A 19,060-nucleotide genomic window follows, 5' to 3' on the forward strand; every position below is an offset into this window, starting at 1 on the left:
ATTTTCAAAGTAACAGACCTGATGTTTATACACAAAATATGCAAATGTTTCATTCCGCTACAAATCACATGAAACCCCCAAAAATAATAACACGAGTTAGGACTAGAGTTTAGACATAGAATTTGGGCATTTTTTTGTCATAGTTAGTCACAATTATAAGTCACTCAACTATGTTGAAAACATTACTTTTATTGTGGAGGATTCCTGCCGGAAGTGTTATTGTCGGTGCTTGTGGTGAGCTCAGCCGTTAGCACCGTTAGCAGTGTTAGCACTGCGGGCAGAAACATCTGTTGATAGCTGCTAAGCTAACATTCACACTCGCTGGTACAAGCTGTCTCAACGCGTTGTACTACAGTCTCGCTAGCTCGAAGGAGGAACCGTAAAGCTAGCCGCCAGTTTACCCGCCGTATGACATAAGTGCCGTCTTGAACGTTATGACTAATTTATATTTAGGGCTCAGGTTGTATTCTTAGCATTAGCCTCGGCCAAACCGAGGTCCGACTGGCAGACATGGAGACGAGGGGGATTGAAGACATGTTTGACTTTCGTCGGTAAGTCAGCTAACGGCTAGCTAACGTAAGCTACCCAGTTAACCTTAAGCTAACGCTAATTAGCCTCTATTGGAGTAAAGGTCTTATGTTAAACAAATACAGTGACGTTGTAGTGGCAACTGTGTTTTGCTAGCTGAGCTATGTTTTCCATGACTTTTAAACGAAGAGATAGCAAATATTGTGTGTAGCTAGCGGTGTGATGGCGACGTTGACGTAAACATTTCACTGTTTGTATTTATTGTGCAGTCTTGTGCAGTGCTAATGTCGATGTACGCGTCGTATTTCAATAAACTAACATTAATTGCTTCAGCGAGCTAACCTCAGATGGCTTTTGGTTTTGACCTCGAACAATTGCAGTTGTCTCCCCTCACGACTGCGAATTAAGTTTTCTTAGATGCATAACCTTTTTTGGACCTTTGTGAAGGTGGAGTGAAAAACTTTGCGGTTTATGTCGGATTTGAGTCAGTAGCCTTTATCATGTGTTCAAAGGATAACCCACATTTTACATGTTGTATCGGTGGGACATGAGGCCCGTAGCAGCAGCATTGCTGTTTATGGTGTCAGGTTTAAGATAAAATAGGACTAATAACGAGCGTCCAAGATGTTCTGCAGCAACTGCCAAGTCAAACAAGTAGTGACACGTGTAATAACGTGTCGAAAATGAAAGCTGTGGTGAAACGGGAGACTGAAACTAACAAGAAGGCTGATCCTGTAATGAAGTCGAGACTATAGATTGTTTTACATGATCTATATCATGGATACATGTGAAACGTCAAACTTTTGTTCAGTACTTTGCAAATAGTTCCTGGAGCAATGTAAGTTCAGATTTTCAAACAGTGCTGTGATAGTCTATGTAGAGTTTTTGTTAAATACTAATACAGTCAGTCCTTTGTTCTTCAGGAAGCCGCACTTTGTGTCAGCAGTTAATGGTTTAACAGTTATTACTGGGTAATCTGACATTGATCGGCAACTACAGATTGATAGCAGTTAACTTTGGTGTGGTTTTGTTTGTCCATACAGTATAAGTTTATCAGGTAATAAAATCTGATTAATGATTGTTTGCTTATTGGAATTTCTTTTTACATCAACACACAAGACACAGCAATATAGTTTCCATAGTTTTGCTTTTATACTGGATAGTGATGCATATTAGGGGATAAATGCTCTCATGCTGTCTGGTGGAGACAATGTACTGGTGACGCTATTTGTAATTTATCTAACCCTTGTTTTGCATAGACTGTAATTTCATTTTATTTATAAGCTGCTGATACATCAGTTGTATGCTCATTATCATGGCCAATTTATCAGTTTAGCTCTTCTATAAATGCACAGTTTGAAATGTTGTTTACAATCTGATTTGTTCTTTGTGCAGGTTTCCCAAAGACGCAGCGGTTCTCCTGCTGCTGCTGATTTACTTTCCGGTCGGCATTTGTTTGATGTTAATACGGATTTTTATTGGTGTTCACGTGTTTCTGGTCAGCTGTGCACTTCCAGAAAGTTTTGTTAGAAGGTAGGTGCTATGAAGTGTCAGTATTCTGTTCATACACTTGAGTAGCTGCAGGAGTTGTCACATGTGTGTGCGTCATTAATGATAACCAAAGAGTGATAACTGAGGTGTACGTAGGAGTTAAAATGTAAGGAAGACAATGGCACTTATTGCTAACACACACTATTTAATACATAGGGTGTATTCCATTAAAAATAATTGCAGCATGTCAGCCTGTCACAGTTTAAATTGCAGCATTAAATTCAGCCACCCCATTAGGTACCATTAAGGTGAACGGCTGGTCAGTGTGATATAATGAAATATTGCTCATCGTAAGTTCCATTTTAAATTGATGACTGTATAATTGCAGAACCTTAACATATATTTGGGTAATGTATGTAAATTAACCCCTACAGAGTTTGTACCTCCAAGCCTTTAGTAAGAAGGACGTATGGCGCATTAGAATAAATCATACATGCTCACAATGTTGTGCTTTTTGGTGACTTTGGGGACTTCCTTGCAGTTAATTATTATATCCTGTTTACGCGTGCTTTCCTTTGTTTGCTTTTAGATTTATTGTGAGGATTATGTGCTCAGTGCTGGGAATGCACGTGAGACAGAAAAATCCTCGCTCCAGAGACAGAAACACCAACCTGTACATATGCAATCATGTGACAGAATTTGACCACAACATAGTCAACCTCCTGGCCCCCTGCAATACTGTAAGTGTTTGACTTTCACATTTTTTCCCCTCTAAACCAGCATGTTTAGGCGTTGCTTCACAGTAAATTACACTATGCTCTTTGCACCCTAAGAACACGCGTGTCTGCAGTGACATAACTACATAACTGTGGATATGGAACCTGCCTCTCACCAGTTTATAAATGTAATCAGAAAACTGCACAGTGTTTACATTAAAGCTGTGTAAATCACAGTATTGATTTTAGGTGAACCCTAAGCTCACTTTTTTTAGTTTTCCTCGTGCTTATTTTTGTGGTAATAAGTGGAACGCTCTTTTTTTAGATCACCTTCATGTCGGTATTTCTTCTGAACCTACTGTGAATGCTGCCCTAGTGAAACTGCAAAGATGAAAGTACATTGTGTTCTGTGCAAAAACTTCAGTGGCGGGCAGCAGAAGACCGTTTGCTCAGGAGACATTGTGTGCACCGGTGCATGAAAGCATGTTAAAGTCTTACCTGCTCATTGTCCAGACAATCCCACTATCCCTCAGTGACAGAATGTGTTTTCATGTGTGCCTGTTGCCGTTGCCTTTTTTTGTATTTTACTGTTAACTACAGCGAATGCAGTGTTTGGTGAACTTGCTCTGCCTCTTTGTACCACTTAGCCCCAGTTAGAAGGCTCCACAGGCTTTGTGTGTTGGGCCAGAGGCTTCATGGAAATCCATTCAGCGTCTGGCCAGGGAGCGATTGGAGAGTCTCTTCAGAGGTACTGCTCCACTGAAGGCACCCCACCTTTGCTCCTATTTCCTGAAGAAGACACCACAAATGGCCGTGCCGGTTTGCTCAAGTTCAGGTGAGTGCAAACATTTATGTTGGAGGATGTAGCCACTCAGTGTTAGAAATAATGTTTGCGTCATCTCGCTGAGGACAGCTCAGTTATTTATTGTGAGAGGAAATAGTCTGTCAGAAAGTTTGAGCCACTGAAATCCACCCTGCAAACAAGAGTTGAATACTAAGAGTCTCTCTGCCAGAAAGTCTTCTCTGGTTCTGTTGTCTCTGATGTTGGACTTTTGTACACATTCACTCACAGTAATCAAGAAAGGAATAATAGTCAGGCAGCAGAGCAGCAACTGTTTGGGATTTATCAGTATTTACACAATGACACAGTTTTGGCCTCACACCCAGGTCTTTGCGTGTAAAAATAAAGAGTGATTTAACGAAGCCAGCCACAAATTATCATCCTTCTTTCATGGCACTTTGAGATAGAGATGAATTACTCTGGCGGTTGATTCTCCCTGCTAATTTCCCTCTGGAGTTGGAGGGAAATTAGTGTAGGGAAGTGAAAACAGCTGCAAAATTGATTCATTTCTATCGTTAATTTGAGTAACTCAGAACCAAGTTTACGCTGTCTTCATTTAAAGATACAGGGAATAAAAATCAAAAATAGTAAAAATCTAGAATGTGCACATTGTAATAGGACTGAGAATATTACGAAGCTTTTGTTTGCAGAATTCTGAAATTCAGTTCACATTAGTGTTTTTACTGGACACCAACAGTGACTGTATTAAGCTGCACCGCCTTTATGCCGTCTGCAAAACACACAACCAGCACACGGACTGTTATCCTCATGTCTCTCCGTGTTATCTCAAAGAAGTTATAATGAAAATAATATAATACAGACAAACCAACTAACATATTAAATATGTATTTTTTCCCTTTCAGTTCCTGGCCTTTCTCACTGACTGAATCCATTCAACCTGTGGCCTTACGGGTGACCAGACCATTGATTTCTCTGGTAATCTTATTTCAACTCGTATTTTGAGACACGATAGATACCATTGGCATCGTATTAATAATATATTTAGCTGAATGAATCTAGTGCTCGTCCATTTTTAGCGTGTGTTAGTGTAAGAAACAAGTTGATAGAGATTTTCGTGTTTCGCTGTGACGGATAAACTAAAAACTAAAACTGAGACCGTAATGCATTTTGTATTCCATGTTCCAGCAGTGAAAAATCATTACAAAATGAGAGAAATTTCCTGCAAGTAGCAGGAAGCCGATTAGTGTGGGCTGCTTTAATCTAATCCACCCATCTCAGTACTAAGAATAATTCTGTCTTGTGCTCCTGTGGGCTGCAGTGGCTAATGCTGCGCTTTTAGAATAAATGAGAATATTTGTAAGTAGTTGCAGGACTGGGTCACCAGGACACCACTGCATCTACTGTGGTATTATTGTTAGTTGAGTTATATAGCTGAGCTCCACACAGCTTTATTAGAACATGACTGACTTTGTTGTCTTTTGTCCGTCCACAGAGCACAGCAGAGTCCAGTTGGCTGATGGACCTCTTATGGACATTTTTTGCTCCATGTACAGTGTACCATGTAAGGTACTAAATAATTTGTGTCATTATCTTTACCACCTGCTTTTTAAAGTTGAATCACACTCTTCTGCTGCCACACTTTTCCGATTTTTTCATTTGTAAACTGAGCTGGTTTTGTGGGCATGTGAATTATGCAAACTAGATCTACTGAGTACCGAAAAAAACAGAAAAACAAAAGCTGATGAAAACACTTGGCTTTGGTACAAGTAGCAACCCCAGGCTCATCCAGTGAAGCCAGCACTGCTGATTAATCAGCCTGTGTTTCAAATGGTTAAAATTAAATAGCCTTTGTGAGTAATTTTTTCTCATGCTCTGAGTTCTAAATTCAGCTTTTGAAATGGTCTCCTGCTGATTTTCAGAATTTCTGCTGCCATAATTACTTGTTACTTATTGCTTTTTTTATTTTTAATTTTCATCCCAGTTGGCTCCCGCCAGTGTCCAGACAAGATGGTGAGTCCACGCAGGAGTTTGCCAGCAAAGTTCAGGAGGTAAGACTAATGTTTGCCGATTGAGTGGTAAAAACAAATATGTGGAAAACTTACAGACTAATGCAGTTTATGCCAATCCCTGTCCAGATGACCCACAGTGTATCTAGATCCTTCTTTAGTGGACCAGAAAGAGCTTGCACTTGTACCGTAAAAGCACAGCATTATTAGATGGATGACTTTCTAAATACGCATTGCCTTCCACTTTCTCCTTATAAAGTGTGTCTTCTCTGTGTTTTCTCTTTCAGCTACTGGCTGGAGAACTTGGCTTGGTCTCCACCAAGATCACTAAAGCTGATAAATCCGAGCACATCAAACGGAAAAGACATACGATTCCACAAACGTCTACAAGTAAATCACATCATTATAGAAAACGTCTGATTCTGAACATGTGAAAGATTCAGCTTGTTGTATTTGAGTTTTTAGAGGATGTCAGCTGTCCTGTTTTTTTTTTTTTGCAATGTAGGTGTCACGCCCGGCTCTATTGGGCTGGGATTCATGGTCCAGACTTTGGGCACAGATGATCACAGGATTGCTAAGATGGCCCAACAGGTGAAGGACGTGCTGCCTCATGTTCCACTGAATGTCATTGCTAAGGATTTAGGTAAGACACAGTTTGAGTGCACCTTTACATTCTGCTGTCACATCTATTCCACCCACTCATGTGTTAATATCTCGTCCGTTCTATCGTTCTTTCAGTTTCTAACATGTCCTTCTTTTCGTTGTGTACAGCAAAAACCAATTGTGTTGACACCACCATAACGAATCTGCTGGAGAACAAGGAAGAAGCTCCGATGGAAGCATCTGGGATGTCGACGTTTGGAGCTTCTAAGATCAGCTCTTACTCCTCTGGTTCAGCTCCCACCATAAAGGTTTGATACGTCTAAATGTTGCTCTGTCTGAACCCTCTGGTGGGGGAACTTGTGTCCGAGGATCTATTATGAAGTTCATGTTTTCAAGAATTTTTCTAGAGAATTCGAAGTTTTATAGAAGGACAGATTTACAATCTCAAGGTAGTCATCTTTATTCATGTCATCTTGTGAGGGTTCTTTGTGTTTTAGCCCATCAGTGCCTGTTCAAATGCAATCTATCTTTTTGTTATTTACCAAATTGATTATTCATGTTTCTTTTTTATTCACAGCCTGCTGCCAAAACTTTTGGGAAATCACCAGCTGACAGACATTTGTCTCTCCAAGAAAGAAAAGAAGCGCTGTATAATTTTGCACGAAGGTGAGATTCTCTCGCTATTAGACCTGTCACCAGAGAGGAATGATTGTATATTTTGCAAGAGGAGCATATTTAGTTTTACCATTACCACAGAAATGGCAGACAGATCTGCTACACATGCTGGAGTTACATCTTCCATTTGTCTCTTAACTGTTTTAATCAAGTGTATTTAGACTCATTTATAATCTATGTCTCTTCTGTTCATGTAATAAGACACCTCAGAGAACAGCCACTGAGGCTTCATTATGCACAACACCTTACAGCTGACGTGAGACTTACTTTAAATACATTTCTTAGGTTGTGTCTTTTGCTCAATACAGACTCAGGACTGTGATAAAGCTGCACCGAGCAAACGTCTTCATGTAACAGAACAACTGTCTTCACAAATTTAAACCTTGTAGAAATGTTCTGAAATCTAGATTCAGTCTGAAACGGCAGTCAGAGAACAAGTGATGGAGAGAAAAGTTGGGCGACAGACATGTTTTTGTCAAGCAATAGTACCTGCAAATATTCTGGGTAGCGACATTCAGAGTTGATCAGATGTCTCGTTGCACTGCACTGGAGGTGACCCTTAAATAACTTTCAAGCTACATTAATCTATGATTTTATATCAACGATGAGTCAAATTACGATGTTTAATTATAGACTGCATATTAAAGACAAACATAGCCACAGACAAGTCAGTGAGTGGTTTGTGGTCTACATCTTGTCATCTTGGTTTTCAAACTTGACGTGAGGCGTGAGCTCAAGGACACGACACTCGGCCACGTAGTAGTGACTTGTCAATTATAGTGTAGCCACACTCTAAAACATACGCTGCTCTATCATCTGTTTTACTCTAAATGAAACCATAGTTCCCAAAATAAAGCTCATGCTGTATTGACAGAGACTAGAAACTCGTGACCGAAACCATAAATTCATGTGCAAAATGTTAACTGAGGTAACAGATCAGTTGAGAATTAGATTAATTTTCTGCATAATCAGACTTTTTGTTGCAACCAGAGGAGTCGCCCTCTGCTGGCTGTTTGAAAGAATGCAGGTGTCAGGCACTTCAGCTTCACCTTTCAGACCCAGAGGATATGTCTGTCCTTTGTATCCAGTCTGTGTGTAACATGAAAGGTGTTCACCGTTGTGGTAACTGTTTAGTGTTGCATTAACTCACTGTTTTGGTTGACGGCCTGTATTTTTACTGTTTTGATTAACTTTCACCTCAGAAGCATTGTTTCCTGTCACAAGCAGCAGCTGTTTTCAGTATGAAGCTCAGACTAAGGCCAGTGTTTTGCTTTAAGCATTCGTGGGTACACGAGGGTCCGCTAGCTTGTTCTCGTTCTGAATCCGTAAGAGTCCGCGTAGACCCCTCCGTCCACATTCAGCCCAAAATCTGTGTCAGTGCAGTGACTCAACTACAAGGCCAATTAGTGTGTGTGCTCGGCAGTAGTTTGCATACACATAATACGTAGCTACAGCCTACTATGCATGCATGCAACAGAGTCTTCAAGCGGACTCCTGCGGACTAAATGTAGCATAATAACAACAATTATGCATCTGTGCGCGTTCGCAGCTGTCCGTGAGGGAGTGTAATCAAGGCTTAACTCGCTGTGCTCCCTGCTGAGCATCAGACAGCAGAAAGACACAGCTACTAAATAGCTGATACAGACAGTGCAGCATTTAGCAGCAGAAGAGTTTTTTTTTTAAATCTAAAATCCGTGGTAAAGAACAAAATGCCAGATATGTGGCTCCAAATTGAGGCTATCGCTGCTTTGTGCCTGCTTAATAGGGAACTGTTTCCAAACACATGAATCATATCAACCTTAAGATGGGATAGAAGATCGATGTCGTCTTTACAAGTTGTTGTGTTGCCCTTAAGTGGCCAAAAATGCATCATGGGAGTTTTAACTAAATGCCAGAAAAACATTGATTGGGAAAAAAATGACCCTCAGTGAGCATTACTTTCATTTGACATTTTACAATAGAATGTTCAGGGTGTTTAGTAACGAGACTGGAAACAGAACAAGACAGCTTTTTGGACAAACTTTAACTTTAGGACAAAATGCGTGATTATCTGGTGTTTTATGTTTTATTTTCCATATGAACAGACCTTTAAAATGTAGCATAATAGTTAAACAGTATATTCAGTTTAACTTTGGTCCAAGATACTGAGAAGGTCGTATTTATGCATTATTAAGAAGCAGTTAGAAAAGTGATGACTGTCTGTTTGTGTCACATTCACCATCTGCAAGTGTGTTTTTGTGTTAAAATCTCCACACCTTAAATTGAATTTCAATCTGTTTTTTTGTTTTTGTCTTCCAGACGCTACATTGAAAAGCACGGATTGGATCAGGAGGACAGTCACTGAACACACTTCGGGTCAAGCCATTATCGAAAACCTGTCAGAAAGAAGCATATTCAACTTGCATAGCTGTCTAATTTGAATGGTGATTTTATATTCTCTCAACCAGTTCTGTTGGAAAAAACAGATTTTGTTATTTGCAAATAATTGCGACAAGTATTCAGAACATGTATAAGTTCATGGAATGGTGATATGCATGTGTTTAATTCTTCATTCTGGCTGATACATAATTTTGATAACAGTTTGTATTACGATCCACTGACTGTGAATCATCTATTTATTTTTATAATGTCCAGAGTCGTCGATGAAATTAAAGTTCAGCTTGACCTCGCTTTCAAGAAGTTATTTCAGATGGACGTGAACTCGTGTTGCTTACGGATTGTGTGTAACTCAGATGTGTAACAGAATCTAATGGGCACTTAAAAGTAGGTTTGGGCAAGCAAAGATCAATTTGGAATCCGGTTGGCATTTTAATAGTTCAAGTTGGTTTTATTTGTGGTGTCTGGTGCCAGCCAGCATTTCCCCAAATGCAAAACAACTTAATCCTGCCATAAGAGGGAGCCAGAACGCAAGACTGTAGCTCAGCCGTCCACAACAGCTCTGTAGGAAGAAATAGTCCAGAGTCTGTTCTGTGTTCATGGACGACACAACACATAAAATATAGGAAGCAACAACTGAATCATGTGTTACGAGCATAGACTTATATATATATTGTGTGTGATATGTTTTAAATGTGCAGAAAATTTTGAACATTAGCAAATTGTGCTGGAACACAAGACATTTTAGGGATTTTCATCAGTTCTAACTAATTCACCATTAATATAAATGAGTGTGCATAATTAAAAAGACCACAGCCTCAAACACAAGAGGAGTGTTCTGATTCAGCAGGGATGTTAAACACCTTACTGCATTGTATTCCATTTAGAATGTAGTTTTCTTCCCTTTACGTAGCCTTAAATAGGAAGATTTCCACCTAAAATTAATGCAGAAAAAAGCACAAACTGCTGCATAAAAATTCACCAGAGTGCAGGAAATGAAATGTTTGACTTTATAAATTTCCAATGTCTTGCCCCCAGACCTCCCTCAGTGTTTAAACAAAGTCTCTGCCATGATTATGAGGATATTACCTCAAGACCGTCTCAAGGGAAGATCAAGGTTCTTAACATAAGAGATAATATGAAGCTTTAATAATCCCAAAGGAAATTCTTTTGCCAGATGATGCTCAAAACTGCATATCATGAGAAATGCATTGCATAGTAGAAAAGCAATAAAACCTTACCTAATATATATATAAATAATACTGGCAATGACGCTCAGGTTGTGAAATAATATCACATATTTATGAGAACAAAACCTTCTAAATATATAACTTTGATTTACAGATATGAGTTCTTATGGGTTTAATTCATGAACAGAGAGGGACTGCACAGTTAATTGATGAAATTAATCTGCGGAACCATTACAACTGTAAAGAAAAAAAATAAAAATTAAAAGTCAGGTGTATGGACACAGCTTGCAAACAAATGTCAATGAATGAAACTCAGAGTGATGCTTGATTTCACTGTGAGTGGTTCATTAGTGTTGTCAGTGCAACTTCACGGGTTAAAGACAAAAAAAAAGAATAAATAACATTTATAATTGTGTAGTTTAGAATAAAATGTGTATATTGCAGGTAAGTAAATAATAACAAATAAAACATGTCAGCTTGACTTGGACATAAACGTGCACTGATGCCTGCTATCTAACGAATCCTGTGCAGCACCTGAATGCTTTATTCTTCCTCCCTTCTTATAGTGTCTTATTTTATTCTTGTAAATATATAGTTTGCACTGTTCTTGTTTTATTCTCTCTAAATAAGTTCATTTTATTTTACACTCTTTGCACTGTAAAAAAAAAAAAAAAAGAAAAGATCAAAAGTCATGAAATTCTGTTGCATTTGTGCAATAACAGGAAACGCAATTCGTAAATGTCGCATCGGCAGGTGAACGTGTTCAGGTCCGTAAACGTCGCACAGCCGGCCGCTCATGTGTCAGGGAAACTGTCCGCAGCTCTGAGACAATTCCTGGATACTTTACAAAGGACAATCACCCTGGTTGTTTGTTTTGCGAGTGCTGTTTTGCAACAGAAAAAGTTTGATCATTTTCCGAAGCAGAGCAGTTTTGGATATTCCTGACGGTACGTGAAGGCATCTTCCACCTCCCCGGAAGCGACGTTTTTTTTCCTCTCTCTCCACAGCCGCGATTAAGCTAGCAGGTTAGCCATGTCAGGTGTCGAGGAGACTTCAAATGAGCCTCTAGAAGTTAAAGAAGACCAGGAGTTTGATTTGGAGGCTGAGGACAACCTTGGGGAGGATTATGTCGTTGATCCGACCCGATATATGTTTTTCAGGTAGCGTGTATTTGTCACTTTCACTTGATGTTTGGGTGGCTAGCTTAGCTTTACTAGCTTACTACACCAACTACTTCTGCCTTGAACTTTGTTATAACGCCTTCATGTTTTACTACTGCTTGTTTAATGTCACTTTCATTCATGTATCTCATAATTTCACCACCAAATGTGTATTTTAAACCAACAAATTCAACATTATTTACTGATGTAGCATTGTGTTAATTTAACGGTCAGACAAGGTGGGAAACCAGGTGTAAAAGATGGATGTTGCCAGCGCAGCTTTACAGTTATCTTCATCATTTCAATGTGACTTTACATATTTATCCAATAGTAGTCGAGGTTTGCTACTCTGAGGAAACCCAGCCCCGTGTGTTTGTGTTTCAGGGACAGAAAGGAGTGGGCTGACCTGGAGCCAGTCCCCCAGGACGATGGACCAAATCCTGTGGTCAAGATCGCCTACTCTGAGAAGTGTAAGCTTGTTAGTGAGAAAAGGGAGTTACACAGAGAATTACAGCAGACTGAATGTGACAAGCAAGCACCTTTAAATCCACTAAACAGAGCCTGCAGAGAGAGACATGGTTGTGTTTTTCTAGCAGACATATGAGACCAAACATTATGAGATCTGTAGAACTAATGCACATGCTTTTCTTCCCACAGTCTCAGATGTTTATGATTATTTCCGTGCACTCCTAAAGAACGATGAGAGAAGTGATCGGGCTTTCGCTTTGACAGCAGACGCCATCGAGCTGAATGCTGCAAACTACACAGTCTGGTGAGCATAAGGCTTCTATGTATGACGGATCTATATATTTAGTATTTGATGCTGTGATATTTCCACGACATGATGGGAGACGAGCACAGGAGACATGATTCATGGTTTGAAATCAGAGTTAATTTTAAAGTAGTAATCACTACTTCTGTTGCTGTAGGTTGTGGCTCATAAATGCTGCTTTTCCTCAGTCCAATTGGTTGATAGTTTTTCTCCAATTTCAAGGCTGTCTTTAGCCCGTTTCAGACGTGCACTCTGTCCTGTTTATCTGATAATATGTGAATGTGTAGGCTTCATGTCTGCCGTGTTCACTTTTCTGTAGAAGTCACAACAGGAATCAAATCTCATTGGAGTGGATACATGACATTTCTTTATCACCTTCAACAAGGCACAAGTCTGAACTATGTGGAGTCACAATAACTGATACAAAAACATCAAAGAACTTAAGAGTTTTATAGAAGACTTTTTCAACATTTCAGCACCTTTCTGATTCTCTCTGGCCTGTGATTTCACAGCCATACAAACTGAAATGTTTATAAGAGATTAAAACAAAACAGGTCAGATTAATAAGCAATAAAAAAAATACTCTGGGTTTTGGCAAAATATTAGCAGGAGCTAAACTTGACTTTGGTGCCTCCAGCTGTTTTATGTTTGAGTGTGTTAACTACCTGCAGCATCCACATGAGGATCTACAAAGCACGAGAGTTGCACACATTTATGCACATGCCTCAACAGAAGGAATTTATTAATTATCTAGAGTTATCCCTGACATGGAAACAGGGTCGATGTGGATCTAACAGAAAGTCACACCGTGGTTCACAGATTATTACCTGCAGTTAAATCGTTTGTTTCTCAGCAGACTGACAGGTGCAGCTTAAACAAATGTAATATCCTGAAAAAACTTTGAGCCCCTGTTGAGTATTGTCAGGAGGAGGATGAGAAACACTTAAACATGCAGATGAGATGACTGCTGCTCATAAAGTACTCTGGGTTTCAGGCTGGTTGCCTCCAAACCTACTGCAGTAATGCAAGCAACCATTGAGTGTGTAAATGAGCACACTTTGAAAAGTTTCTGTGTCGTAAATCCTCTTTTTTTTCTCTCTTCTGACCTTTGAAAACATATTTTACATTTTTATTCATATTTTGACACACTGGATTTCAGATTTTCATGAACTATAAGCAATAATCATCAAAATTAAAAGGAAAAAAGGCGTGAAATAATTAACTATACATGCAATTAATATGGACTATATATTAAAGTTTACCTTTTTCTATGAAATTATGGAGAAAGAAAAATGATATTTACCTTTTTTGAGCTGCACCTGTAGATGTAGTATTTTGTTTATTAGTGTGTTATGACACATTACATGACTAAATGTTCTGTCCAGTCTTGTAAGTATGAAGAATATGAAGTGTTTGCTGTGTTTCTCTCCGTCATTATGTCTGAAAAGCTATGGGGAGCATTAAAACAAGTGTGACCTATGTTTGGATATCAGAATGCTGTCATTTTAAGAGACTGATGAAGCAATGTTAAATGTCTTATGTCTGAAAAAAGCAGTCGGTCTCTTAGTGAACAAACAATTTATCATGTCATCATTTACACATATATTCTAACTAAACGTGAAGAAAGATCATTACATCTTTTGTGTGTAGAAATGGATGTCCTCTGTGTAAATGTAATCTAACGTTGGGTTTGGAAACTTCCAGGCACTACAGGCGAGTACTTCTTCAAGCTCTGTCCAAGGACCTGAGGGAGGAGATGAGGTACATTACCGCCATCATCGAGGAGCAACCCAAAAACTATCAAGTCTGGTGAGTGCTGGCGAATTCATTTCACATCACATCTAGAGACAGAAGCAAGAGAGAGAGAGGGGGAGGGCGGGAGCAGGACATCTCTAACGTCATTCGGTTTAATGAAAACATTGAAAAATAAGCATGGGTTTCCAAACTCCTCTTCCAGGCACCACAGACGTATGGTGGTGGAGTGGTTGAATGACCCCTCGGAGGAACTGGAGTTCATTGCGGACATTCTCAGCCAAGATGCGAAGAACTACCACGCCTGGCAGCACAGACAGTGGGTCATCCAGGTAGGTGTTAGCAGAGCTTGGCTTCGAAACTGAGGAACGAGATCCAGTTTTCTGCCCACAGCGAGCCGCTCTGCCAGGCTTCTCTTATTAATGCGCTTGTATGTCGGTGTGCTGTTCGAGTCCTTCTGTGGTTCGTGTTTGTCTCATGCATCGCGGGACCACAACAAAAAAAAAAAAACAGCGCTGCGCGGTTACGTAAACAGGTCTGTCGCTAACATTCATCTTCCTCCGTCTCCAGGAGTACAAACTGTGGGACGGCGAGCTGAAGTTTGTGGAGAATCTCTTGGAAGAAGATGTGAGGAATAACTCCGCGTGGAACCAGAGGCACTTTGTAATTTCTCACACTACAGGATTCTCTGATCCAGCCATAGCGGAGAGAGAGATTCAGTGAGTGCTTTTCCTGAAAAGCAGGACGATTTGGACACACGGCTAATTATCCTTCTGGAGGAAAGTGATAATGCTGCAGTTCCTACGTTAAATCAGTTATTAAGAGCATAAATGTTAAACAGTTACATTTAAGATGAGGCCATACAAATGAAAAAGTTTCTTATCATAACCTCAGCATTGTTCCTGCTTCATTATTTGGTGCATTAGTGTTTCTGCCGCATATATGTGACTCCTCTTCCTCTCTTTGTCTAAGGTATTGTCTAAACCAGATCAAGAAGGCTCCTCACAATGAAAGTGCGTGGAATTATTTGAAAGGGTAAGATGTAAAACACAACGGCGCCGTACATCTAAACCCCAAGAAATCTATAAGGAGCAAAGAAACGTTTGAATTTTCTGTTTCCGGACCGAGTGAAAGCGCTTGCTTCAGTGTGCCATCCCCATTCACATTTCCACACTTCATGCCGTGTTACAGGAGTGAGAGCAAGCGGAGATGAAGTTATTAAAAATAGAAAAGCTCTCTTGACAGCATCCCCTCTCTTTTTTTTTTTTTCTTGCCTTTTTCCCCTCCCTGAAGAATGCTGCAAGACCGAGGCCTGTCTTCTCAGCCGGGTCTGCTGGAGAGGGTCCTGGAGCTGAAGGAGACCCACTGCTCACCTTACCTTCTAGCATTTCTGTTTGACTGCTACGAGGACGCCTTGGAGAGCAGCGTCCAGAAGGAGAACGCAGAGGAGGAGGAGGAGCGAAAGGAAACTTTAAAAAAGGCTCTAGAAGTAAGAGCTTGTGCAAATTTAGAATTCGAAATGTTCTGATTTTCATTACGGTTGTTTTCTGACTCTTCTCGTGGGTTTTTTTTTTCCTACCTTCTTTGCAGATTTGTGAACTTCTGGCACAGGAGAAGGACACCATTCGGAAGGAGTACTGGCAGTTTTTGGGACGCTCTTTAAAGAACAGATACGGGAGCTGCGGTTCGTCTGACGAGCCAGACGTTGCTGAGTCATCGGGCCAGCAGGAGATCAGCTAAGCCTCCAGGAGACTCGCACCATTTCCACTCCCTGTCCCGCTTCGTCAATACTGTCTGCAGAGTCCACCCGTGGAGTTTGATATTACTGTAAATTGCTGTAATGTTTATTCATGAAGAAGTTTTAAAAAAAAAGAAAAAAATCACAACGAACTTTAGGTCATCTGAGGGTCTGAAATACATTCAGATCTCCTTCTTATGAAATAGTAGCTATGTTTTACATCAGAAAAGGAAAGTTGGTTTCAAAGATAAGAGAATTATTCATCACCTTTTTCCATGTTAACAGATCAGTGAAGCTGTGTCATACATCAATCATGCAACCAGTTTAGTTCGTTTGAATGCGTGCATCTTTTTAGTCCTCTGAACTAATCAAGTCCGTTCTGATACACGTCTGAGTGCGTCTGCAAGCAAACCAAGACCCAGTTTGTTGTCCTGAGTGTTGATAGGTTGTTAAGTTCAGATTTGAGTAAAAAGTCTTTAATAATCAGGAGCTATTTGACATCGTTTTTATTCTGTATTTCATAAATTAGTTTGAATTGATTGCATGGTTTTGCTATTTTTTTAAATGTATTTTTTGCATCATTGTGCAAAAGTTCCATGTATGTAATTTAAGTGGTCTGAGAGGAAACCAGGGCTGCAAGTTGGCTCGGTGGTTAGCACTGTTGCCTCACAGCTAGAAGGTTGCCAGTTCGCATCCCAGTGAGGACACCCGGGATCTTTCTGCGTGGAGTCTCCATGTTCTCCCCGTGCAGCGTGGGTTCTCTACGGGTTCTCCAGCTTCCTCCCACACAGTCTAGTGTTGAGGTTAATTGGTGATTCTGAATTGTCCGTAGGTGTGAATGTGAGTGTGCTTGGTTGTCTGTCTCTAAGTGTAGCCCTGTGATAGACTGGTTACCTGTCCAGGTGTCTCCTGTCTTCACCCTGAGTCAGCTGGGATAGACTCCAGCCCCCCATGACCCTAGTGAGGATTAAGTGGTGTATAGATGATGGATGGATGGATGAGAGGAAACTAGACTTCTGCACCTCCTCCTTAAAATATATCCAGTGCATGATGGGAGATTTCAGCCAATCAGAGGGGTTTTCATCCAGAGCAAGTGCAACAGAATAAACAGCAAACCCGGTGAGAGTCAGATGTGTGGTGGGTTATATGGAGGAGAGCTGTGTTCAGATCTCAGGTGAAGCCAACGTTCACTTTTAGTTTGACACTTTTTGTGCATGTGAAGCACACTTTGGCCTGATAGGAGCTGCAGAATCAAAACTGTAGATTTTCAAGTTCAGTTTACTTCCTCGTCTCCAGATTTCTGCCCTCTGCAGCTTTAATGACTGAAGTTCCTCTGAAGACTTTAATTGGACTGTTGGTTGAATGCAAACCCACTTTTTTTTCTCATAAATCTGTTTCTCTATCGTCTGTTCACGTTGATCAGAGAATTTGTGGTTTAACAGACTAAACACAGAAATAACAGTTTGTCGTGACTTTTTTTTATTTCAGCGATAATAAATCAATGGAGAGATGAAACGTGCTGCTGTATCCTCATCAATGACTCGCACAACATCGCCGCTTCCCCATTCTGTCCAAAAATCCACATTTCTCCCTTTAAACGAGCCACTTTCTCGGTGCTGGATGGAGTTTGTTCTGTTTGGTTCTGCGCTGCCAGGAGAGAAGTGAACTAAGCACACGGCACATGTAGCGACACTCCAAGCCTCATGTCCTGGACTCCCTCGGAGTTAGGAAATGGATTTACTCCACTAGATGCAGCTGTTTCTACTTCTGCTGACACTACAACACAATCCTTTCCCCTTTGCGGTTTCTAACCAAGCAGCCAGTGTTCCAGCAGCGTGTAATTATAGCTGCACTAGATCGCTGATCTTAGAGTGGGGCTGATGCTTTTCTCTGCTTTTTTCTTCTCAGAGTGGAGGACACTGGTGGTCAGGATCACGTCATCAGCAGTTATGACGCTGCAAAAATGATAATTTACTCAAATATAGCGCTCAACGAGAATTCATTTTTTTAGTTAGAGGGCGGAAACTTGGAGCACAAACCATATACGAGTGACAAGCCGAAGGAAAAGCCTGAACTCTTGACCTCTCTGTTCTGCTGTTGGAGGCTTTTTGCTGCCTTAGTTTGAGTCCACTTGTCTCCTCTATCTGTATCCTTGTGATGGTTTTAGGATGACAGCACCGTCATCCAATCAGATTTCTTTATACAGCACATTTAAAAGCAACCTGAGTTGACTGAAGTGCTGTAAAAAATGATCAGGCAGCAAAGAAACATGTGCAGACAACAAAACAGGCGAAAGAGAAGAGCAACTTGTGGGATCGATTTCTAAAATAAAAGTCAATGTGAAATATCATTAAGAGCAGCCACAAGCCGTTGAAAAAACATGTCTTGAGGTTTTTCTTGGAAAAATATAAATGAAGGACGAACGTTTGATTGAAAGAGGAAATTTAATTAATTACATTTTTAAACTGAAATTGCTGTATATATTGCTTATTGGATCCTGAGGAAACACTCTCTCATCCTGCCTGTACTACTGTCTATATACAGCAAAATGACAATAAACCTGATTTGATTTGATTTGAAAGCTGCTCCAGAGCTGCTGCTGCAAATGCTCAATTGTGGAACTGTTTAAAAAAAAAAACGCTGCTCTGAGGATCAAGAGGCCTTCAGGTGGAGTCGGGTCAAAGAAGTTCTGAAACGTACCCAAACCAGTGCACATCTTTATAAACAATTTTTAAAAAATCACATCCGTGTTTAACCAGTGTAGCCATGAAAGTTCTGTTTTTGGTAAAAGTTAAGACAAGTGGTTTGTTAAAAGTGATGCAAATAACACGTCATGGAATCACAGTCAGCAGATCTCAGCCCAATCTGTGGAAGAGTTTAGCCCTGAAACACCAAATGAGGGAATATCTTTTGGAAGAACGATGTTTGTTCTTCTAATGGAGTCCCAGGAACTCAGAGAAGCAACACCGAGGAGCACTGAAGCTGTTCTGGTGGCACGTGAATAACCAACTTACTTTATGTGACTTTTTCCTTTAATTTGTCACCCGTCTGCAGGTATGAAACACAACTACAACCACAGCCTCATGGATGCTGGCAAATATCTCACATTTCTGTACGTTTTTGGTGTTAAATGAACCCCTTCCATTAAAAATGTTCAGCTTTGCGTGCGCTACATTTCTCTATAATACATCTTTAGTGCGTCATCACTTTGAAGGTTTTAATAGAGACTCCTGCTCAGAAGAAAGCACAGC

At 40.2% G+C, this 19,060-nt stretch overlaps 2 protein-coding genes across 2 annotated transcripts; both read left to right on the plus strand.

Annotated features, from left to right (window-relative positions):
• The first annotated feature begins 286 nt into the window (after positions 1-286).
• On the plus strand, positions 287-9,491 carry aup1 (AUP1 lipid droplet regulating VLDL assembly factor). The gene is made up of 12 exons (XM_008282209.1): positions 287-551; positions 1,924-2,061; positions 2,609-2,759; positions 3,383-3,570; positions 4,440-4,512; positions 5,030-5,103; positions 5,519-5,585; positions 5,831-5,933; positions 6,049-6,186; positions 6,315-6,454; positions 6,724-6,812; positions 9,120-9,491. Exons 1-12 carry the CDS (start codon positions 511-513, stop codon positions 9,163-9,165), a joined length of 1,248 nt encoding a protein of 415 aa, XP_008280431.1. The 5' UTR covers positions 287-510; the 3' UTR covers positions 9,166-9,491.
• A 1,891-nt stretch (positions 9,492-11,382) lies between these two features.
• Positions 11,383-16,348, plus strand: fnta (farnesyltransferase, CAAX box, subunit alpha). The gene is made up of 9 exons (XM_008282211.1): positions 11,383-11,547; positions 11,932-12,017; positions 12,205-12,319; positions 14,024-14,128; positions 14,277-14,403; positions 14,642-14,790; positions 15,044-15,106; positions 15,365-15,560; positions 15,662-16,348. The coding sequence occupies exons 1-9, from the start codon at positions 11,420-11,422 to the stop codon at positions 15,809-15,811; spliced, it is 1,119 nt and encodes a 372-aa protein (XP_008280433.1). The 5' UTR covers positions 11,383-11,419; the 3' UTR covers positions 15,812-16,348.
• The last annotated feature ends 2,712 nt before the right edge of the window (positions 16,349-19,060 follow it).

This window comes from Stegastes partitus, unplaced genomic scaffold (assembly GCF_000690725.1).
Source record: "Stegastes partitus isolate 25-593 unplaced genomic scaffold, Stegastes_partitus-1.0.2 Scaffold263, whole genome shotgun sequence".
In the NCBI taxonomy this organism is placed as follows: domain Eukaryota; kingdom Metazoa; phylum Chordata; class Actinopteri; family Pomacentridae; genus Stegastes; species Stegastes partitus.

Coding starts and splice junctions, on each gene's coding strand:
- aup1 (XM_008282209.1), top strand. CDS start 511: ATGGAGACGAGGGGGATTGAAGACATGTTTGACTTTCGTCG. Junction 3,571..4,439: donor GCCGGTTTGCTCAAGTTCAG/GTGAGTGCAAAC, acceptor TTTCCCTTTCAG/TTCCTGGCCTTTCTCACTGA. Junction 6,187..6,314: donor TGTCATTGCTAAGGATTTAG/GTAAGACACAGT, acceptor CGTTGTGTACAG/CAAAAACCAATTGTGTTGAC.
- fnta (XM_008282211.1), top strand. CDS start 11,420: ATGTCAGGTGTCGAGGAGACTTCAAATGAGCCTCTAGAAGTTAAAGAA. Junction 11,548..11,931: donor ACCCGATATATGTTTTTCAG/GTAGCGTGTATT, acceptor TTTGTGTTTCAG/GGACAGAAAGGAGTGGGCTG. Junction 14,404..14,641: donor ACAGACAGTGGGTCATCCAG/GTAGGTGTTAGC, acceptor CTCCGTCTCCAG/GAGTACAAACTGTGGGACGG.